Raw genomic sequence first — 24,740 nt, forward strand, 5'->3', positions numbered from 1 at the left:
TAACGTACATCATCCCACAGAACTTGACTTTATATGCATTCATCAAATAAATGTATGGTTGATTCTATGTCCCCATCACAGAAAGTGTCGTCTTCAATCGCAACAAGTCTTAAAAACATGTTTAAAGAGTACATTCCTGTTTTTCAAATGAACTTTGTTTGCCTTTGGACAAGTGGAAGTTTTAGGCAATTTGTATAATTATTTTTGATTTTGTTCCAGAGAAAATAGGAATCGACTTAGAATTTGATCTAAAAGGAAAAAAATACTTTAGCAAAGAATTGTCAAATGTTAGAGATGGAAAGTTTGACGTGTGTTATATTGTGGTCACCCACCAAAAGCCCACAGAGTTCTCCAGTCAGCTGTCTGAAAAAGATGATCTGCTGTATTTAGAATATTTCAAGGTAAAGCCTTTATCATTTTTTAATGAGTTTTGGTCTATTAACAATAACATCTTTATCAAATAAAATACCTCTATAACTTACTTATAAAGTAAAAGTCACAAAAGCACTCGTCACGGGATTTCCCAAATGCTGTCCAATGGCCGACACCACATAGTAAAGTACAGTGGGTGGCGGTATGAACCCAAGAGTAACAACAACAATGATAAATAAAGTTGCCTGGTTTTCTCGCGAGATTTGACAGCACTGCGCGTGAACGGAAAAGACCAAGAAACGGCAAGTTGGCGTTCGACGGAGAAGACTTATTGTGGTTATGATAGTACTTTGTTCTTAATCCGTACGTACATGTACACATATATGCTGTTTAATAGTGCAAACTTCGTTAATATTTGTTTGTGTCGGATAAATTAGTCCGAGCGCACTTTGACGCTCCTCGTGTTAGCTTAGCGTGCTAGTTAGCTTAGCGTGTTAGCTGCTAACAAAGAGAGGCGGAAGTGATCAAAACACATCGCTAAGCAGAGATCAAGTGTGAGTGTAACGTGTTGTGATTGTGTGAAAATGTGCGAAAGAACGATAGCAGAGTACGAGGAGGAACTACTGGACGCTGTTTTCGAAGAATATGAAGTTTTGTCACAAAGAACAGGTTTGTTTACTTACACTATATTGCCAAAAGTATTTGGCCACCTGCCTTTACTCACATATGAACTTCATCATCATTTCTTTGTATTCCTTTCATGAAAATGCATACATACGCACTTTCATTGTTTGTTGTTTCTTATACATTTCCATGATCAGAAAGGAGTAGATGGAAGAATACTATTCGTATATTCATCTGCCCCATTTTTAACACAAATTACTTTAGATGACTTTATAACTGTTCCCTTCACCAACACCCGAACTCCAACATACTTTTTGTATTTCGTTTAAGCATTTTCACAATGACACGTCCAATCAAAATCAAAAATCAGTTGATATAATTCCAGTTGTCTCTTTTTGTAACTCTTTTTAAATTCAAAGATATTCTTGCAACTTTTTAAGTCTTTCTCTAGAGCAGTGGTTCTCAACCTTTTTTCAGTGATGTACCCCCTGTGAACATTTTTTAAATTCAAGTACCCCCTAATCAGAGCAAAGCATTTTTGGTTGAAAAAAAAGAGATAAAGAAGTAAAATACAGCACTATGTCATCAGTTTCTGATTCATTAAATTGTATAACAGTGCAAATATTGCTCATTTGTAGTGGTCTCTCTTGAACTATTTGGAAAAAAAGATATAAAAAGTGATTCAATTTCTACACATAGAAGTAATCATCAACTTAAAGTGCCCTTTTTGGGAATTGTAATAGAGATTTATCTGGATTCATGAACTTAATTCTAAACATTTCTTCACAAAAAAAGAAATCTTTAACATCAATATTTACGGAACATGTCCACAAAAAAATCTAGCTGTCAACACTGAATATTGCATTGTTGCATTGTAATGAATGGCATAGCCTACTTGATTTGATGTTCAGTTTATGAACTTACATTCATATTTTGTTGAAGTATTATTCAATAAATATATTTATAAAGGATTTTTGAATTGTTGCTATTTTTAGAATATTTAAAAAAAATCTCACATACCACTTGGCATACCTTCAAGTGCCCCCAGGGATACGCGTACCCCCATTTGAGAACCACTGCTCTAGAGAATTCCATTAGAGATGTCAGATAATATCGGACTTCCGATATTATCGGCCGATAAATGCTTTAAAATGTAATATCGGAAATTATCGGTATCGGTTTCAAAAAGTAAAATGTATGACTTTTTAAAACGCCGCTGTGTACAATACGAAGGTCCTGAGTAGTCCTGAGTAGGCTCGGGATCTTTCTGTGTGGAGTTTGCATGTGCTCCCCGTGACTGCGTGGGTTGTCCCCGGGTACTCCGGCTTCCTCCCACCTCCAAAGACATGCACCTGGGGATAGGTTGTCTGTCAACACTAAATGTGAATGTGAGTGTGAATGTTGTCTGTCTATCTGTGTTGGCCCTGTGATGAGGTGGCGACTTTAATTTTTTTTCATTTATTTATTTATTTCAGGCAATGACAAAGAAGTACAAGTTGACAAGACATAATAATATAAATTAATATAGTGCATTATTGTCCAGTTTTGCCTGAAAGGGAGTGGGAATAAGATAATTTATTTAATCCCACCCCCAGTTCTCCATTCAGTGATTATTCACATGAGATTCACTCTTACTTTGTTCAAGGATTATAATACAGATGTTGTATCGTAGTGGCATTACCACAGGTAACAATAATGATTACACTGTAACAATCATTTGTATCAACAATGTAGGAATAATGAATATACCAACAATGGTTATAAACAACATAACAATAATGGTAAGGAAACATTGAGCACATGTTAACACTTTGAGACAGAGTATAGCAGCAGGTCAAATTAAAGACCCTCATCTCTATATTTGAACCAGACCCCATGTTTGTATAATAGTTTAAATCGATTAATAGTTTGGCATTGCTTGTGTTGTAAGTCCAGTTCGTTCCATAGTTTTACTCTGCATACAGACACACAAAAACGTTTACGAGTGGTTTGAGCTCTCGGCAGTAAGAAATATCCAAAGCCTCTCAAGTTATGAGCCTGCACTCGTCTTATAAAAAAACATTGTAGATTAGGTGGCAATAATTTGTTAAAAGCTTTATATAAGATTATTAATGTATTATATTTAACAAGGTCATCAAATTTGAGCAACTTTGATTGCATTAACAGATTATGAGTATGTTCTAAATAACCAACGTTGTGAATGATCTGCACTGCTCTTTTCTGTAATATGATCAGAGGATGAATTGTGTTGTGGTAAGTATTCCCCCATACTTCAACACAGTATGGGAGTACCAAGGTGCAGTATAGAGTACGAAGTGCATTTTCATTGAGGTATGGTTTTGCTTTGTTTATAATTGAGAGGCTTTTGGAGATTTTTGTATTAATGTGTCTGACATGAGGTTTCCATGATAGTTTACTATCAATTATTACTCCCAAAAATGTATTCTCATTTACGATTTCAATTTGGGTACCATCAATACTTATTTTCTGTTCAGACGTTATGTTGCGATTTCCAAAAATCTCTATCTTAGTTTTATTTGTATTCAAAGATAATTTTTTTGTGTCCATCCATTTTTTTACTATGTTTAGTTCTGTGTTTACTGTATTTATGAGCTCATTATAGTCATCACTACTGTAGAATATATTTGTGTCGTCGGCAAATAGTATAAATTTCAGTATTTTGGATGTATTAAACATATAATTAATAAATACATTAAACAGTTTTGGCCCCAACACGGACCCTTGGGGGACACCACAAGCAATGCCAAGAGTATCAGATAAAAATTGACTTGTCCAGGGTGTACCCCGCCTTCCGCCCGAATGCAGCTGAGATAGGCTCCAGCGACCCCGAAAGGGACAAGCGGTAGAAAATGGATGGATTTTGGGAGAACATCCGCACCGTAACACAACATAAACACAACAGAACAAATACCCAGAACCCCCTTGCAGCACTAACTCTTCCGGGACGCTACCATATACACCCCGCTACCCCCTACCCTCCATTTATTCAGGAGTTCTCTAGTTAACCTCACTAAGGCTGCCTCTAAAGGGAGTGGTCACACATATCATGCGAGCAGCTCAGCACGCACAATACGTGATTATTCAGAACGGAATGTGCTGGGGGCCTTGGGATTTCGCCTTGTCTCTGCTTTGTCTGCGTGCTGTCGTCTTGTCTTGTTGAGGTACTTGAAGTCTGTCCTTGCATCTTGTTATCTTCCACTTGTAGTGGAAGATAACAAGTTGTGTGCCTTTGCACAGATAGAAAAGTACAACTTGAGCTCAATAGATAATAACTATAGCAACGGCCTTTAAGCATAAGAGTTGTGTGATAACTTATACATGATTATTCTAACAACTGCTCTAGTTGGACTTTCGCTTCTTAAAAGTCGCCACTGTCCTCCTAATATTTGCATATTTTGTAGATCTCTGTCCGCAGGGATAACTGGGATACATTAAAGTTACGTTCACATCACAGACATGCTGACAACGCTCCAGAGAATGGCATGTGTCTTGTTTCGGCAGCGCTGTTTTCGGTGATCCAAGTCTTTTTGCGAAGGCTGACTTTTTGGTGCAATACTAGTCAACAAGGCAAACATAACAGGCTGCATATATTCATACTATAACGACCTGCCGGTGGTAATGTTTTATGTACGTGTGGTTTTGATTTGACTTGTAATTTTGTCTGGGGAAGCATGGAGAGAAAAGTGTTTGAATTGGAGGTAAAACCTGTTCAAATTCTGCTGTTTGTTAGCTTAAGATTGACAATAAAAGTTAAAAATAGTGTCAGTGTTTGTGTGACTTCTTCTGGAGGCTACAATACATATTATTTCTTAAATTTGTTTTCACATAAAAAAATATGTTTTTTTCAAGCTAACTATGATTTTGCCGTGGCGGTGCGCCACATTCAGTTGCATTAAGGAGAAACCCTGATGCACAGCTTTGTTTGATATTTTTCATAAAAACAAGACAGTTTCAGGCACACAATATTTACGAGAGGTTGATGTTTGTAACAATGTGTAGGAGAAAGTAAAGAAAGATCCCTTTCTTTGTTGATGAGCATGAGTAGGTGGCGGTGGGGGTGCGACCTTCTCTCATGACTGATCTGGAGGATGACTGAAAAAATTATATTCCGCTCCGTTTGTAAAAATGTGTATCAACATGTTTACACAAAACTCACACGGTCACCATGACTTATATTGACTACATTGTAGTCAATATAATTTATAGTTTCATGGCTAATTTCACTTCCTGATTCTGACCCACATGCATCAACAAGTGAAAGTAAACATGTATTGTCAATCATCTTTCAATAAGTAAAGTAGTCAACACTTGATTTATGAAAAGAACATAAAAGTGACTGACTTTCCTTCAGCGTGTCGTAGATGGTCTCCAAGTGAATGGGAGCTGTGCTCTAAAGAGGAATTGTTGATGGAGATACTCCATAAAAACACCACATAGTAAAACATGTTTTGGTAAGAGTTCATTTTGGCCCAGCCAACAAAACCTCTTAAAAGAGGAGAAACCGGTTTGATTTTATTACAAAAAGAAGTTATGAATGGTTTTAAGCATTTTTGAGATTTTTTTTTTCATGCTATTTAACTAATGGTTAGGACTATACCATTACAAGGTCAAAGTTAGAGGTAAGGCGTGTAGTAGGTTGACAAGTATACAGAAAAAAATGGTTACTCACTTTACACCAGTGGTTTATAAAGTTCTAATTTGGTCTTTAGGAATGTTTTGATCAATGCTGGCTCGTCCTTAAAATGGCTTATGGCCGGGACAAAATAAACTCTTTCCCATGATTTTTTTGGATGTTTAGTTACACACTGTTGACACGACACAAAGGAAAACACCCATTGTGTTTACTGTGTTAGTTAAGAACTACTTTTATTGCCACTTAATCTTATCTACTTATTTACCCAACAGACCAGCAGCCCCCCCACATTAAGGAGGAAGTGTGGATCACTCAGGAGGAAGAGTGTCTTCTAGGGCAGGAGGAGGCTGATCTCACCAAGTTTCCACTGACTGTTGTCTCTGTGAAGACTGAAGAGCATGAAGACAAACCACCTGAGTCCTCACAGCGTCATCACAGTCCAAGTAAGCACAACATCCACATATCATCTAATACAATGTTTGTGACACATGTTCATCCAGGTACCACAGTTATGACTAAAAGTGGATATACTGTATACCAGTGGTATCCAAAGTGCGTGTGCGGCCCGGGGGCCATTTGCGGCCCGCAGGTCATTTTTTAACGGCCCCACGAAACATTCTAAAAATACGATAAAAAAACAAAAACAAACGTGGTATAAAAGAGCAAACAGGTGAAATGTAACAAGAAAATGTTGCAATGTTTACTCTAATAACACAAAGCTGCCATGCAGGCTGTTTCTTTCTTTAAAAAAATAATAATAATCAAAATCAACGTCATTGTGAATTATTGACCTATTCAAGGCTCCAATTACGTCACATTAAATATTCCACTTTGAGATATTCTTTGGGGAAAATGTTGCGTATTTTGTGTTTGCCATATAAAAAACTGAGCTGTTTTTTTAAAAAGAAAGGCCTAAAACGAACAAACAAAAAACATAAACAACAATAAAACATAGAACTGACGGACAGATCTGAAGCTGATCTCGAGATTATTGTGCTAAAAGTAAACAGTAAAAAAAAATTATAATTTATTTTTTAACACTTTAATGAGTAGGACACTTTTGGATTCCCAATAATTTTAGTGGGATTTTTTGTGTGTCATGGCTCAAAAAATGTCAATGTTGTTATGAGTTACTGACCTTTTTAAGGCTCAAATTATTTTATAATCTCAAATATTCCACTTTAAAATTTAATTAGGAGAAAATATTGTATATTTGGTGGTTTTTTTCCCCATAAAAAACCTGGGTTTTCTTTGACAAAAAAGGCATACTTCTTAAATGTTTAAAACGTTTTTTTGACAGATAGACCTAATGTTGATCTAGAGCAGGGGTGTCAAACTCAAATACAGAGTGGGACAAAATGTAAAACTGAAGGCTGAACAAATTAACCTTTTAATAGGAACCCAAACAAGTTTTGCATTGAATATTGAACAAGCAAGGCTTATATAACTTTATAGTGACATGCAAAATCGAGTTTCAAATAATAATAATAATAATTAAAAAATATCAATGGCATATCAAATACAATAGAAATAAAAATTGAATGCCTCTTTTCTATTTGCAGCCTTCTGAGGTAAATATCAACATTAACTTTTTCCACAGGCTAATACATTTGAAAATAAAACAACAATGAATAAACCAACCATTCAGGACTTTAAAGTGCTCAGTTTGCAACACACTGATCTAATCTGATGTGCCCAAGCCAGATACCTGGCATCTTTTCTTGGATGCTAGTTCATTAATGTCGGGGCTCAGGCTTTGAGCTGAGGCAACCTTCATTATCCAACGAAGGTGTTCATCAGTCATTATATCTCGTAGTCCACCTGGACCACAGTCTTGGGGGCGTGCCTTAAAGGCACTGCCTTTAACGTCCTCTACGAGCTGTCGTCACTTCCGCTTTTCATCCATTCTAAAACGTGCCGGCACAGTCACAAGATATGTGCGGCTTCTGTACGCACACACACGTGGATGCAACGCATCCTTGATCAACAGCGATACAGGTTACACTGAGGGTGTCCGTATAAACAACTTTAAAACTGTTAGAAATATACGGCACACTGTGAATCCACACCAAACAAGAATGACAAACACATTTCGGGAGAACATCCGCACCGTAACACAACAGAACAATTACCCAGAACCCTTTGTAGCACTAACTCTTCCGGGACGCTACAAAATACACCCCGCTACCACCAAACCCGAATGGAAACTCTCTCTGACAGGAGACTCTGCTAGATGTTCCCAGCAGACCCTCACAATGCGTTTGGGCCTGCCAGGTCTGTCTGGAATCCTCCCCCACCATCGCAGCCAACTCAACACCAGGTGGTGATCGGTAGAAAGCTCCGCCCCTCTCTTCACCTGAGTGTCCAAAACATGAGGCCGCAAATCCGATGACACAACTACAAAGTCGATCATGGAACCACGGCCTAGGGTGTCCTGGTGCCAAGTGCACATAAGGACACCATTATGTTTGAACATGGTGTTTCTTATGGACATCTGTTATGTGTTATGTTATGGTGTGGTGAAAGTATTCTCTGCATTTGACCCATCCCCATGTTCACCCCCTGGGAGGTGAGGGGAGCAGTGAGCAGCAGCGATGGCCACGCTCGGGAAGCATTTGGTGATTTGACCCCCAATTCCAACCCTTGATGCTGAGTGGAGGGAGGCAATGGTTCCTATTTTTATAGTCCTTGGTATGACTGGGCCGGGGTTTGAACTCACAACCATCCAGTCTCAGGGCGGACACTAACCACAAGGCCACTTGATACTTGATAAAAACTGAATTTTTCAAAATAATTTTTTTCTGTCTTGTCTTGTTTGTATGCAAGGTTTTACTGCTGTGTTTATTTTAATTTTATAACTTGTTATGTTGCTTATGTAATTCACGTATGTACAGTGTGATTATAACATCTTGAATGTCAACATGGTGACTGATGAGACCCTCTTGGACATCATCAGAACATACACCGGTGCAGGACAATATCTCATGTGACTGAGCAAAGTTCGACTTTTCTAAAGCATGTGTTTGTCTTCTTGTGTCCTGCAGATGTCTGTGAAGAGCATATTCTCCCTGAGCAGCAGGAGTGGACCTCCAGGATAGAGCAGGAGGAGCCGCAGCCCTCCTATATTAAAGAGGAGGAGGACCCAAAGCCGCCCCACATCAAAGATGAAGAGGAGGAGTCACAGCCCCACCACAATAACAAGGAAAAAGAGGAACACAGCGACGATCTTAAAGGACTGGAGGAGGTTGATGTCACCAAGATGCCAGTGACTGGTGTCCCTGTGAAGAGTGAAGGTGATGAGGTCAAAGGTGAGAGTGAGGAGAAGAGAGAGGCGGAGCCTCCAAGCAGCAGCTCAACTCAACACATGACAACAGAAGCTGATGGAGACCACTGTGGAGGATCACAAGCAGACAAGCTCTTAGCTCCACTATCAGATAGTGAGGACACAACGTCACACTCTCCTGACACTGATGATGAAGACTCTAAAGATGATAAGACATGTCACACTGACAACACACACTTCACATGTTCTCTCTGTGACAAAACCTTTAAATACCATTGTCGTCTAATAACACATGTGCGAAAACACACTGGAGAAAAACCTTTTTCCTGCTCAAAATGTGGTAAAGGTTTTGCACAACATAGCTCTTTGAAAGTGCACATGAGAATACACACTGTAGAAAAACCTTTTTCCTGCTCAGAATGTGGTAAAGGTTTTGCACAACATATCTCTTTGAAAGGACACATGAGAATACACACTGGAGATAAACTTAAAAAAGATAAGACATGTCACACTGACAACACACGCTTTAAATGTTCTCACTGTGACCAAACCTTTAGATACCGTTATGCTCTAATAACACACGTGCGAAAACACACTGGAGAAAAACCTTTTTCCTGCTCAGAATGTGGGAAAGGTTTTGCACAACGTAACTCTTTGAAAGGACACATGAGAATACACACTGGAGAAAAAGTCAGTACCTGTTCAATCTGTGGTAAAACCTTTACACAAAAAAACCAATTAAAACCACACATGACAACACACACTGGAGAAAAACCTTTTTCCTGTTCAGTATGTGGTAGACATTTTGCCCGGAAACCATATTTGGATGAACACATGCAACTACACACTGGAGAGAGAACAGTTTCCTGCTCAGAATGTGGTAAAGTTTATACACATAAATATAAATTAAAAGTCCACATGAGAACACACACTGGAGAGAAAGTGTTTAGTTGCAGTGTGTGTAATGAAAGATTCTCTTACGGGAATCAGTGTAAGAAACACAAGTGTGCTGGTGAGAACAGCAGCAGCAAATGAAGTTGCAGGATTTGAAATATACTGTCAAAACTTTGTTAACTTTGACTTTCTAACAACATCAGCACATGTAACATATAATGACTGTCCCAGAATCCTGCTCAGAAAGCCCACTTAAACTGATGTTTAAATGTATATGTAGACTGCAGGGGTCCAAGAATGATCTTATTATACAGATAACCAATCCTAGGTGTAATTCTGTTAGGTACCAATCCTGTATATGGAAACACTGGTATCTGTGCCTTTTATAGAATGTGTAGACGCATTTAAAAAAAAAAAAAAATATATATATATATATATATATATATATATATATATATATATATATATATATATATATATATATATATATATATATATATATATTTATATATATATATATATATATTTTATTTTTTATTTTTTATTTTTTTTATTGCTGCTTTTATTCATTTATTAGATGTCTTGTACTGAATATGCACAAACACTGTTTTTTAGTATTATGTGATAATGCCTTTTGTACTGTATTTTCTTTATTTTATGTACTGTATGTGATTGTATGTCGACTTGGACATTAGAGTCTGCAATAACGCTTTATTGATTGATATAACGTGTGACATCATTGTTGTGTGTTTAACACAATCTTGTTAATATGATTCTAACATTTGGCTTGGCGTAGTGGGTAGAGCGGCCTTGCCAGAAACCTGAGGGTTGCAGGTTCGCTCCCCGCCTCTAACCATCCAAAAAATCGCTGCCGTTGTGTCCTTGGGCAGGACACTTCACCCTTGCCCCCGGTGCCGCTCACACCGGAGAATGAATGATGAATGAATGAGTTGTAAAAATGAATGATGGGTTCTCACTTCTCTGTGAAGCGCTTTGAGTGTCTAGAAAAGCGCTATATAAATCTAATCCATTATTATTATTATTATTATTGATATTCCTAATTCATCTTTATACTCATTCATAATAGTGTTTTTACGTAGTTTTTTTTTAAGATATGGAATTGTTACATATTTTTTTATTTCTAATCGTAAATGATTCCATAGATTAACTCCTCTATATGATATACATATTTGTTTTACATGTGTTCATACGTTTGCTTTTGAGTACACATAAATCCCTCTTCGTTCATATTTACTGGTTCACATCTGAAAAATATATACAGTCGCTGAAAGAAGATGGAAGAATTATTTCTGGAAGGTTATGATTGATGGATTTGTTTTTGAGAATCTTCATTTGTGAATAAATAAAAAACTACCAGTGACAATTATTGTGTTTAAAACATTCTCATATTGTTTTCACTTTCTTATAATCCCCAAAATATACATTTCAGAAAACATGGGCACGTTTTTCGAATGTTAGGGAAATGCCAATAACGTACATCATCCCACAGAACTTGACTTTATATGCATTCATCAAATAAATGTATGGTTGATTCTATGTCCCCATCACAGAAAGTGTCGTCTTCAATCGCAACAAGTCTTAAAAACATGTTTAAAGAGTACATTCCTGTTTTTCAAATGAACTTTGTTTGCCTTTGGACAAATGGAAGTTTTAGGCAATTTGTATAATTATTTTTGATTTTGTTCCAGAGAAAATAGGAATCGAGTTAGAATTTGATCTAAAAGGAAAAAAAAGACTTTAGCAAAGAATTGTCAAATGTTAGAGTTGGAAAGTTTGACGTGTGTTATATTGTGGTCACCCACCAAAAGCCCACAGAGTTCTCCAGTCAGCTGTCTGAAAAAGATGATCTGCTGTATTTAGAATATTTCAAGGTAAAGCCTTTATCATTTTTTAATGAGTTTTGGTCTATTAACAATAACATCTTTATCAAATAAAATACCTCTATAACTTACTTATAAAGTAAAAGTCACAAAAGCACTCGTCACGGGATTTCCCAAATGCTGTCCTATGGCCGACACCACATAGTAAAGTACAGTGGGTGGCGGTATGAACCCAAGAGTAACAACAACAATGATAAATAAAGTTGCCTGGTTTTCTCGCGAGATTTGACAGCACTGCGCGTGAACGGAAAAGACCAGGAAACGGCAAGATGGCGTTCGACGGAGAAGACTTATTGTGGTTATGATAGTACTTTGTTCTTAATCCGTACGTACATGTACACATATATGCTGTTTAATAGTGCAAACTTCGTTAATATTTGTTTGTGTCGGATAAATTAGTCTGAGCGCACTTTGACACTCCTCGTGTTAGCTTAGCTTAGCGTGCTAGTTAGCTTAGCGTGTTAGCTGCTAACAAAGAGAGGCGGAAGTGATCAAAACACATCGCTAAGCAGAGATCAAGTGTGAGTGTAAAGTGTTGTGATTGTGTGAAAATGTGCGAAAGAACGATAGCAGAGTACGAGGAGGAACTACTGGACGCTGTTTTCGAAGAATATGAAGTTTTGTCACAAAGAACAGGTTTGTTTACTTACACTATATTGCCAAAAGTATTTGGCCACCTGCCTTTACTTACATATGAACTTCATCATCATTTCTTTGTATTCCTTTCATGAAAATGCATACATACGCACTTTCATTGTTTGTTGTTTCTTATACATTTCCATGATCAGAAAGGAGCAGATGGAAGAATACTATTCTTATATTCATCTGCCCCCTTTTTAACACAAATTATTTTAGATGACTTTATAACTGTTCCCTCCACCAACACCCGAACTCCAACATACTTTTTAATTTTCGTTTAAGCATTTTCACAATGACACGTCCAATCAAAATCAAAAATCAGTTTGATATAATTCCAGTTGTCTCTTTTTGTAACTCTTTTTAAAGGCCTACTGAAAGCCACTACTACCGACCACACAGTCTGATAGTTTATATATCAATGAAGAAATCTTAACATTGCAACACATGCCAATAAGGCCGGGTTAACTTATAAAGTGCAATTTTAAATTTCCCGCTAAACTTCCGGTTGAAAACGTCTATGTATGATGACGTATGCGCGTGACGTCACCAGTTAAACGGAAGTATTGATACACCATTGAATCCAATACAAAACAGCTCTGTTTTCATCTCAAAATTCCACAGTATTCTGGACATCTCTGTTGGTGAATCTTTTGCAATTTGTTTAATGAACAATGAAGACTGCAAAGAAGAAAGTTGTAGGTGGGATCGGTGTATTAGCGGCTGGCTGCAGCAACACAACCAGGAGGACTTTGACTTGGATAGCAGACGCGCTAGCCGACGCTAGCCTCCGACCGCACGGATGATCGGGTGAAGTCCTTCGTCCTTTCGTCGATCGCTGGAACGCAGGTGAGCACGGGTGTTGATGAGCAGATGAGGGCTGGCTGGCGCGCTAATGTTTTTATCATAGCTCTGTGAGGTCCCGTTGCTAAGTTAGCTTCAACGACGTCATTAGCAACAGCATTTTTAAGCTTCGCCAAGCTGGAAAGCATTAACCGTGTATTTACATGTTCATGGTTTAATAGTATTGTTGATTTTCTGTCCATCCTTCCAGTCAGGGATTTATTTATTTTGTTTCTATCTGCATTTGAGCCCGATGCTATCACGTTAGCTCCGTAGCTAAAGTGTTTCGCCGATGTATTGTCGTGGAGATAAAAGTCACTGTGAATGTCCATTTCGCGTTCTCGACTCTCATTTTCAAGAGGGTATAGTATCCGAGGTGGTTTAAAATACAAATCCGTGATCCACAATAGAAAAAGGAGAAAGTGTGGAATCCAATAAACCCTTGTACCTAAGTTACGGTCAGAGCGAAAAAAGATACGTCCTGCACTGCACTGTAGTCCTTCACTCTCACTTTCCTCATCCACGAATCTTTCATCCTCGCTCAAATTAGTGTGAATGTTATCTGTCTATCTGTGTTGGCCCTGTGATGAGGTGGCGACTTGTCCAGGATGTACCCCGCCTTCTGCCCGAGTGCAGCTGAGATAGGCTCCAGCATCCCCCGCGACCTCGAAAGGGACAAGCGGTAGAAAATGGATGAATGGATGGATTTTGGGAGAACATCCGCACCGTAACACAACATAAACACAACAGAACAAATACCCAGAACCCCCTTGTAGCACTAACTCTTCCGGGACGCTACCATATACACCCCGCTACCCCCTACCCTCTATTTATTCAGGAGTTCCCTAGTTAACATCACTGAGGCTGCCTCTAAAGGGAGTGGTCACACGCACAATACGTGATTATTCAGAACGGAATGTGCTGGGGGCCTTGGGATTTCGCCTTGTCTTTGCTTTGTCTGCGTGCTGTCGTCTTATCTTCGTTGAGGTACTTGAAGTCTGTCCTTGCATCTTGTAATCTTCCACTTGCAGTGGAAGATAACTGCCTTTGCACAGATAGAAAAGTACAACTTGAGAACAATAGATAATAACTATAGCAACGGCCTTTAAGCATAAGAGTTGTGTGAAACAACTGCTCTAGTTGGACCTTCGCTTCTTAAAAGTCGCCACTGTCCTCCTAATATTTGCATATTTTGTAGATCTCTGTCCGCAGGGATATCTGGGATACATTAAAGTTACGTCCACATCACAGACATGCTGACAACGCTCCAGAGCAGGGGTCACCAACGCGGTGCCCGCGGGCACCAGGTCGCCCGTAAGGACCAGATGAGTCGCCCGCGGGCCTGTTCTAAAAAAAAAAAAAAAAAAATTTAAATTAAATCTACATAGAAAAAACACAAGATACACTTTCAATCCGTGCATCAACCCAAACAACCTCCCCCATGCACACTCATCCATACCCACTCACACAAAAGGGGTTATTTCTTTCTGCTACCAATATTCTGGTTCCCACAACATAGACAACACATCTGCAAGGGACACAGTCCCTGAAGCACACATGATTGTATAGGCTGCTGGTCCACTAACATTTTCATTAATTACTATTTTTTATGTAATTATTTTTATATTGTTTTACTTTCTTTTTTATCCAAGAAAATGTTTTTTATTTATTTATTTTATTTTATTTTTTAAAAAAGGGCCTTATCTTTAACAGACCAGGTTGTCAATGAAATTAGATTTGTTTAAAGGGTTTTTTAAACCAGGCCCAGTCCAGATAATGTCCAAGTCGGACTCAGCAACACACACCTTCATCCATGTACACAGAAAAAAATTACACAACAGATTGCATATAATTTATAAACAAAATTACATTTTCAAAATAAGCATTTATGTACAGTCCAGATTATGTCCAGGTCACTCAAATTAGGGAACACAACAACAGATATCATATAATCTATAAACATAATTATACTTTCAAAATAAGCCTTTGAGGACTTCTCATCTTTTTTTTAATGTTTTTTGGCATCATTATCGTTTTCAACCATGTAACTTTCTAAAGTTAGAAAATACTGAATAAATGTTTTAAAGAAAGTAATACTAAGTGAATATCTGTTTTAGGCCTTAAAAATAAACATTTTACTGAGTACTATAATTAAATTGACTAAATCATGATTGTCAATGAACTCTCCTAAAATAACAGAAACCACATTAAGCTTCATAAACAAACCAATCCTTAAACACATTTTTTCAACTTCCACCCAAAACAAAGACACAATATGACAATACCAAAACAAATGCAGGGTGGATTCAGGCTCCTGACAACAAAATCGTCAATCATCTGACTCTGTCATATTCCATAATTTTAACATTTTCCCTGTGGGTAAGAAGTTATAAATAATTTTAATTTGAAAATAACGATTTTGCACATCGATAGTGGTTTTATAGATTAGTTTGAATATGGCATCCCATGGCAACGGGCAGTCAAAAAAGTCCTCCCATTTTCCATTTATGTTGTATGAGGCAGCCTTCAAAGATTTCTTTATTAAATAAAAATTATATATTTTTCTATTTATTTTAGTTCCTTTTTGCCAACTAGAATTTCTTATTAGAGGTTTACAAACTAATAATTTAGTAGTTCCATAATTAATTATTTGTTTCCATCTTTTCCCAATTACTCCAGTTAGTTGATAAAATGAAAAGCTTGAGCAAGCATCACCATACATAGCTCTGAATTCATCATACTTCATAATTTTACCATTCTCATTGATAATATCATTGACAAAAATGATTCCTCTTTCAAACATATTTTTCCAAAAGAAAGGCTTTCCATCTATTACAATATTAGAGTTCATCCATATTAACTGCTGCAAAATATCGTCTCTTTTTTCTGGCACATAAAATTGAAAACACCACTATGAGTGGATTGTTTCCTTTATGAACCCCGCCATGTTTCCCAGCAGACTCTCTGGGAGGGGATCACTTGTAAAAAAGGATACAATTTCTTTTGATACAGTACATGTTTTTTGTCCAACAGGACATTTGTGTACCACTCAATGTTTAAATACATCTTTGGAACAATTGATGCTTTTAAAGACAGACACATAGCTTCAAGGTTGAGAAGTTTCAGGCCCCCGTATTCATACTCTTTGTACAAAACCTTTCTTTTAATCTTTTCTGGTTTGCCGTTCCAGACAAAATCGAAGACCCTCCGCTCATAAATCTTAAAAAAGTTTTGTGATGGAGCTGGTAATGACAAAAACAAATAAATAAATTGAGGAATAATTAACGAGTTGGCAATAGACATTTTACCATACAAGGTTAGGGATTTCCCTTTCCATAATTGCATAATTTTGTCCAGCTTTCTTAGTCGATTATCATAATTTACTGAGCCTAGATCTTCCAGATTTTCTGGGACAACAACACCAAGTATGTCAACTGGTCCATCTGTCCACAAAACAGGCACTTTGCATTCCATTCGAAAGGACGTTCCCTTTAGATTTCCGATCCTTAACATTTTACATTTATCATAATTAAGCTTAAGGCCAGATTGCTGTGAAAATATGTCCAAAAGATTAAGAAGGTTCCGCAAACAATGAGGAAAAATCTTATCTTTGTGAATCAGCCTTTTCTGACATGAACTTCATCAAGAACAAACACAGAACACGCCTCACTGATGCACATCTGCAAGACTCACTCAGAGTTGCAGTGTCAAGTTACACACCAGAGTACAACACACTAGTTAACAGCATGCAATGCCAGGCTTCCCACTAACTGACAAAGAAACAGATAACAGATTTGGTGTCCAGTTCAAAGTGTGACATGATTTAAAAATTTGAGAGTTTACTTTTGTATTTTACATGAGTTATTATTTGTACAAACATGGTGCAAAGTAATTCATGATTTGTTAAAAAATGTTAGTGGCTAGCTAGTTAAAATGGGATATTGTGATTTCACAAGACTGTCTTAGAAGTGATCATTTGAAAATGTTCAATTTGAAAAATGTGCACTTAGAGAAAATATAAAAATAAAGTGTTGCATATTGATATTTATCTGTTTCTATATATATTTATTGTGAGAAATCATTAAGATGATCAGTGTTTCCACAAAGATATATATCATTAATTATTAATAATAACAGAGTTAAAGGTAAATTGAGCAAATTGGCTACTTCTGGCAATTTATTTAAGTGTGTATCTAACTGGTAGCCCTTCGCATTAATCAGTACCCAAGAAGTAGCCCTTGGTTTCAAAAAGGTTGGTGACCCCTGCTCCAGAGAATGGCATGTGTCTTGTTTCGGCACCGCTGTTTTCGGTGATCCAAGTCTTTTTGCGAAGGCTGACTTTATGGTGCAATATTAGTCAACAAGGCAAACATAGCAGGCTGCATATATTCATACTATAACTACCTGCCGGTGGTAATGTTTTATGTATGTGTGGTTTTGATTTGACTTGTAATTTTGTCTGGGGAAGCATGGAGAGAAAAGTGTTTGCATTGGAGGTAAAACCTGTTCAAATTGTGCTGTTTGTTAGCGTAAGATTGGCAATAAAAGTTAAAAATAGTGTCAGTGTTTGTGTGACTTCTTCTGGAGGCTACAATACATATTATTTCTTAAATTTGTATTCACGTAAAAAAATATGTTTTTTTCAAGCTGTGGCGGCTATGATTTTGCCGTGGCGGTGCGCCACATTCAGTTACATGAAGGAGAAACCCTGATGCACAGCTTTGTTTGATGTTTTTCATAAAAACAATGCAGTTTCAGACACAATATTTACGAGAGGTTGATGTTTGTAACAATGTGTAGGAGAAAGTAAAGAAATATCCCTTTCTTTGTTGATGAGCATGAGTAGGTGGCGGTGGGGGTGCGACCTTCTCTCATGACTGATCTGGAGGATGACTGTGAAAAAATGATATTCCGCTCCGTTTGTAAAAATGTGTATCAACATGTGTATACAAAACTCACACGGTCACCGTGACTTATATTGACTACATTGTAGTCAATATAATTTATAGTTTCATGGCTAATTTCACTTCCTGATTCTGACCCACATGCATCAATAAGTGAAAGTAAACATGTATTGTCAATCATCTTTCAATAAGTAAAGTAGTCAACACTTGATTTATGAAAAGAACATAAAGGTGACTGACTTTCCTTCAGCGTGTCGTAGATGGTCTCCAAGTGAATGGGAGCTGTGCTCTAAAGAGGAATTGTTGATGGAGATACTCCATAAAAACACCACATAGTAAAACATGTTTTGGTAAGAGTTCATTTTGGCCCAGCCATCAAAACCTCTTAAAAGAGGAGAAACCGGTTTGATTTTATTACAAAAAGAAGTTATAAATGTTTTTAAGCATTTTTGAGATTTTTTTTTCATGCTATTTAACTAATGGTTAGGACTATACCATTACAAGGTTAAAGTTAGAGGTAAGGCGTGTAGTAACACCGAAGGAAATTTGATTTGTCCCCCCTGCCCCTACCTGTGCACTCCTCATTTGAATGTCTTGCATTTAAATGCAAACCCCCTTTCTCCATGACAATACTCCTGATCTACCGACCTCCCAAACCAAACTCTGCTTTCATCCCAGAGATACATGACCTTCTCACCACACTCTGCACAACCTCAGCCAATATTGTAATACTTGGAGATATTAACATTCATGTCAACACCCCCTCCTGCCACTCTGCTGCTGAGTTCCTGCATCTTTTAGATTGCCTCAACCTGACACAACATGTTGATGTTCCAACACACACCAGGGGCCACACTCTCGACCTGGTCATTACCAACTCTGTCCCCATCAGCAACCTCTTGGTGTATGACCTGGGTGTGTCTGACCACAAGGCCATTTCAATGGAGCTGCTTTTCATGTCCCCCCTTGAAAATCCCAAACGCCAAATCAGTTTCAGGAATATAAAAAACATTAACCCGGACACCCTGGCCGTTGACCTTCAGCATCTCTCCTCTGTCAACTTCCCATCAGTCACTGAGTCAGTAGACTTCTACAACACTTCGCGGAGCAGCCTCCTAGACCTCCATGCCCCTGTCAAAATCCGAACAGTCACCTTCATGCGTTCAGCCCCCTGGTACACAGACGAGCTGCTGAAAATGAAGAGAGCGGGGCGTGTCTTTGAACGGCGTTTCATGGACTCAGGACTCACTGTTCACAAAATAGCCTATCGAGAACACCAGAAGGCCTATTCAAAGTCCCTCAGTGATACACGGTCCCGGTTCTACTCCAATATAATCAAAAATAGCCCTGGAAACTCCAAGCAACTTTTCTCCACCATAAATCATCTCCTCAAACCCCAAACTCACCTACACTCGGACACCACACAGAAGCAATGCAACAATTTCATCTCTTTCTTCAGGACTAAAGTAGAAAACATCCGCTCCTCTCTCTCCACCCCCCCTGACCCCCTGTCCCAACTGTCAACCCTCAGCCTGGGACCACCCAGCCTCTTTGCTGCTTCACAGACATCACGCAGAGAGAGGTTGAGGGTATCATGAGGAAGATGAAACCCTCCACCTGTATCCTGGACCCCTTTCCCTCAGCCCTGGTAAAAACGCACACCCCTGCCATAAGTCCTTTGATCACCAAAATCATTAACCACTCCCTCCAGGCTGGTCAGGTCCCCACTGTCCTGTAAACTGCAGTCATCAAACCACTCTTCAAAAATCCCAGTCTAGACCCAGAAGTGCTGGCCAACTACCGACCGATTTCCAATGTTCCATTCCTCTCAAAGGTGCTGGAAAAGGTAGTTGCTGCCCAACTTCATGATCATCTTAAAACCAACAACATTTATGAAAAGTTCCAGTCTGGCACGGAGACTGCTCTGGTCAGGGTCACCAATGACCTGCTGATGACTGCTGATGCCATCTCTTCTCATCCTCCTTGGCCTCACTGCAGCATTCGACACTGTTGATCACCGCATCCTCCTACACCGCCTACACTCCACCATTGGACTCTCTGACACTGCCCTAAACTGGTTCACGTCCTACCTCACCAAAAGAACAGAGTTCGTCTCTCTGGGAGAGGCAAAGTCGGACACACTCTCTGTCACCTGTGGTGTCCCTCAAGGATCAGTCCTCGGCACCACCCTTTTCACATTCTACATGCTCCCCCTTGGCCGTGTCATCAGCCAGCACGGAATATCATTCCACTGCTATGCTGATGACACTCAACTCTACCTGAAAACAAACCCAACCCCCTCTGCAGCCCTGCCATCATCCACACTTACCAACTGCCTGGAGGAGATAAAGGCGTGGATGAAACACAATTTTCTTCAACTAAACAGCTCCAAAACTGAAGCTATTCTAGTCGGCACTCCACATCAGACTCAATCATACACCATCGCCAGCATCACCTTCTCCGGCCACGACATTCACCTCTCATCCTCAGTCACTAATCTGGGTGTTAAAATGGACCCTCATCTGACCTTTGAGGCTCATATAAAACAACTGTGCAAGACCTCCTTCTACCACCTCAGGAACATTGCGAAACTCCGCCCCTCACTCACTCTCTCTGATGCCGAAAGGCTCGTCCACGCCTTTGTCTCCTCCAGGCTCGACTACTGCAACGCACTTCTTGTCGGGATCCCCAGCAAGAACATTCAGAAGCTGCGGTACATACAAAATAGTGCTGCTAGGATCCTGATGAGAGTGCGGAAATATGACCACATCACCCTAACTCTCAAATCCCTTCACTGGCTTCCTGTTCCACTCAGGATTGAATTCAAAATCTCCTTACTAACTCACCAGTGCCTCCATGGAAATGCCCCCGTCTACCTTAAAGAACTGCTCACCCCCAAATCCTCCACACGACACCTCCACTCCAAACAGGCTAACCTCTTCCAACCTCCAAGGACAAAGCTACGAACTATGGGAGATCGGGCTTTCTGCTCCGCTGCTCCCAGTCTGTGGAACGCTCTCCCTGACCACCTGAGGGCACCTGAGACTGTGGATGCTTTTAAAAAAGGCTTAAAAACCCTTCTTTTAAAAAAAAGCCTTTTTATAGATTTTTATAGATATGCATGCTGGTTCTAGCTATTGGGCTGTTTCTAGTTTTATATTTTATTTATTTTTATTATCTTTTATTATTATTATTATTACTATTTTCTTTTTCTTTTTTTAGCACTGTGGCACTTAGGGGTTGTTTGCTCAATGTAAAGTGCTTTTTACAAATAAAATCTATTATTATTGTTATTATTATTAGTAGGTTGACAAGTATACAGAAAAAAATGGTTACTCACTTTACACCAGTGGTTTATAAAGTTCTAATTTGGTCTTTAGGAATGTTTTGATCAATGCTGGCTCATCCTTAAAATGGCTTATGGCCGGGACAATATAAACTCTTTCCCATGTTTTTATTGGATGTTTAGTTACACACTGTTGGCACAACACAAAGGAAAACACCCATTGTGTTTACTGTGTTAGTTAAGAACTACTTTTATTGCCACTTAATCTTATCTACTTATTTACCCAACAGACCAGCAGCCCCCCCACATCAAAGAGGAAGAGGAGGAAGAGTTGATCACTCAAGCAGGAGAGTGTCTTCTAGGGCAGGAGGAGGCTGATCTCACCAAGTTTCCACTGACTGTTGTCTCTGTGAAGACTGAAGACCATGAAGACAAACCACCTGAGTCCTCACAGCTTCATCACAGTCCAAGTAAGCACAACATCCACATATCATCTACAAACCCCGTTTCCATATGAGTTGGGAAATTGTGTTAGATGTAAATATAAACGGAATACAATGATTTGCAAATCATTTTCAACCCATATTCAGTTGAATATGCTACAAAGACAACATATTTGACGTTCAAACTGATAAACTTTTTTTTTGTTGCAAATAATCATTAACTTTAGAATTTGATGCCAGCAACACGTGACAAAGAAGTTGGGAAAGGTGGCAATAAATACTGATAAAGTTGAGGAATGCTCATCAAACACTTATTTGGAACATCCCACAGGTGAACAGGCAAATTGGGAACAGGTGGGTGCCATGATTGGGTATAAAAGTAGCTTCCATGAAATGCTCAGTCATTCACAAACAAGGATGGGGCGAGGGTTGCCACTTTGTCAACAAATGCGTGAGCAAATTGTTGAACAGTTTAAGAAAAACCTTTCTCAACCAGCTATTGCAAGGAATTTAGGGATTTCACCATCTACGGTCCGTAATATCATCAAAGGGTTCAGAGAATCTGGAGAAATCACTGCACGTAAGAAGCTAATTCCGTGACCTTCGATCCCTCAGGCTGTACTGCATCAACGAGCGACATCAGTGTGTAAAGGATATCACCACATGGGCTCAGGAACACTTCAGAAACCCACAGTCAGTAACTACAGTTGGTCTTTACATCTGTAAGGGCAAGTTAAAACTCTCCTATGCAAGGCGAAAATCGTTTATCAACAACACCCAGAAACGCCGTCGGCTTCGCTGGGCCTGAGGTCATCTAAGATGGACTGATACAAAGTGGAAAAGTGTTCTGTGGTCTGACGAGTCCACATCTCAAATTGTTTTTGGAAATTGTGGACGTCTTGTCCTCTGGACCAAAGAGGAAAAGAACCATCCGGATTGTTATAGGCGCAAAGTTGAAAAGCCAGCATGTGTGATGGTATGGGGGTGTATTAGTGCCCAAGACATGGGTAACTTACACATCTGTGAAGGCGCCATTAATGCTGAAAGGTACATACAGGTTTTGGAGCAACATATGTTGCCATCCAAGCGACGTTACCATGGACGCCCCTGCTTATTTCAGCAAGACAATGCCAAGCCACGTGTTACATCAACGTGGCTTCATAGTAAAAGAGTGCGGGTACTAGACTGGCCTGCCTGTAGTCCAGACCTGTCTCCCATTGAAAATGTGTGGCACATTATGAAGCCTAAAATACCACAACAGACTGTTGAACAACTTAAGCTGTACATCAAGCAAGAATGGGAAAGAATTCCACCTGAGAAGCTTAAAAAATGTGTCTCCTCAGTTCCCAAACGTTTACTGAGTGTTGTTAAAAGAAAAGGCCATGTAACACAGTGGTGAACATGCCCTTTTCCAACTACTTTGGCACGTGTTGCAGCCATGCAATTCTAAGTTAATTATTATTTGCAAAAAATAAATAAAGTTTATCAGTTTGAACATCAAATATGTTGTCTTTGTAGTGCATTCAATTGACTATGGGTTGAAAAGGATTTGCAAATCATTGTATTCTGTTTATATTTACATCCAACACAATTTCCCAACTCATATGGAAACAGGGTTTGTAATACAATGTCTGAGACACATGTTCATCCAGGTACCACAGTTATGACTAAAAGTGGACGTACTGTATACCATACCACACCATACCAACTTTATTTATAAAGCCCTTTAAAAACAACCACAGTTGAATAACAAAGGGCTGTACACCACAAAGAAATACAGGCAAACGACAGACTAAAAAATAACATTTAAAACAGAAGTAAAATACACATTGAAAAAGCAAATACAAATTACCCTAAGAACAATTTGTGAGATAAAAAGCAGTTAAAAAGTTAAAAACAGTTAAAAAAGTTAAAAACCGTTTAAAGGCCTACTGAAATGAATTTTTTTTATTTCAACGGGGATAGCAGATCTATTCTATGTGTCATACTTGATCATTTCGCGATATTGCCATATTTTTGCTGAAAGGATTTAGTATAGAACAACGACGATAAAGATTGCAACTTTTGGTATCTGATAAAAAAAAGGCTTGCACCTACCGGAAGTAGCGTGACGTAGTCAGTTGAACATATACGCAAAGTTCCCTATTGTTTACAATGATGGCCGCATGAAGTGAGAGAGATTCGGACCGAGAAAGCGACAATTTCCCCATTAATTTGAGCGAGGATGAAAGATTTGTGGATGAGTAAAGTGCAAGTGAAGGACTAGTGGGGAGTTGAAGCTATTCAGATACGGAAGATGCTGCGAGAGCCGAGGGTGACCTGATATTCAGCTGGGAATGACTACAATAGTAAATAAACACAAGACATATATATACTCTATTAGCCACAACACAACCAGGCTTATATTTAATATGCCACAAATTAATCCTGCATAAAAACACCTGCGTGTTTGTTATGCTAGCTCCTAGCTCCTCTGCTAGCTCCTAGCTCCATAGAACACGCCAATACAATTCAAACACCTGATCAACACACACAATCACTCAGCCCAAAAGACAGTTTACCTAACCCAAGGTTCATAAAGCTTATATATTTTTAAAAAGTTACGTACGTGACGCGCACATACGGTCAAGTTATCGAATGTTTAGCAGCCAAGGCTGCATACTCACGGTACCTGATATTCAGCTGGGAATGACTACAACAGTAAATAAACACAAGACATATATATACTCTATTAGCCACAACACAACCAGGCTTATATTTAATATGCCACAAATTAATCCTGCATAATAACACCTGCGTGTTTGTTATGCTAGCTCCTAGCTCCTCTGCTAGCTCCTAGCTCCATAGAACACGCCAATACAATTCAAACACCTGATCAACACACACAATCACTCAGCCCA

The 24,740-nt window shown here is 38.8% G+C and overlaps 2 protein-coding genes across 3 annotated transcripts in view; one reads left to right on the plus strand and one right to left on the minus strand.

Moving 5' to 3' along the window:
* The window catches only part of LOC133640585 (oocyte zinc finger protein XlCOF6-like), a 404,169-nt gene that overhangs the window by 188,888 nt on the left and 190,541 nt on the right, over positions 1–24,740 (minus strand). The window lies entirely within an intron of this gene.
* The window catches only part of LOC133640590 (oocyte zinc finger protein XlCOF6-like), a 30,125-nt gene continuing 6,007 nt past the window's right edge, over positions 623–24,740 (plus strand). Inside the window, exons 1-2 of one of the 2 annotated variants that reach the window (XM_062034095.1) lie at positions 623–1,041; positions 5,923–6,093. In XM_062034095.1, the coding sequence (XP_061890079.1) occupies positions 957–1,041; positions 5,923–6,093 (256 nt within the window). In that variant the 5' untranslated portion in view covers positions 623–956. Of the gene's footprint in view, positions 1,042–5,922; positions 6,094–11,963; positions 12,365–21,687; positions 21,868–24,740 lie in introns of those variants that run through there. The other variant, XM_062034094.1, reaches the window with a different exon arrangement.

Source organism: Entelurus aequoreus, linkage group LG23 (genome assembly GCF_033978785.1).
Source record: "Entelurus aequoreus isolate RoL-2023_Sb linkage group LG23, RoL_Eaeq_v1.1, whole genome shotgun sequence".
Classification (NCBI taxonomy): domain Eukaryota; kingdom Metazoa; phylum Chordata; class Actinopteri; order Syngnathiformes; family Syngnathidae; genus Entelurus; species Entelurus aequoreus.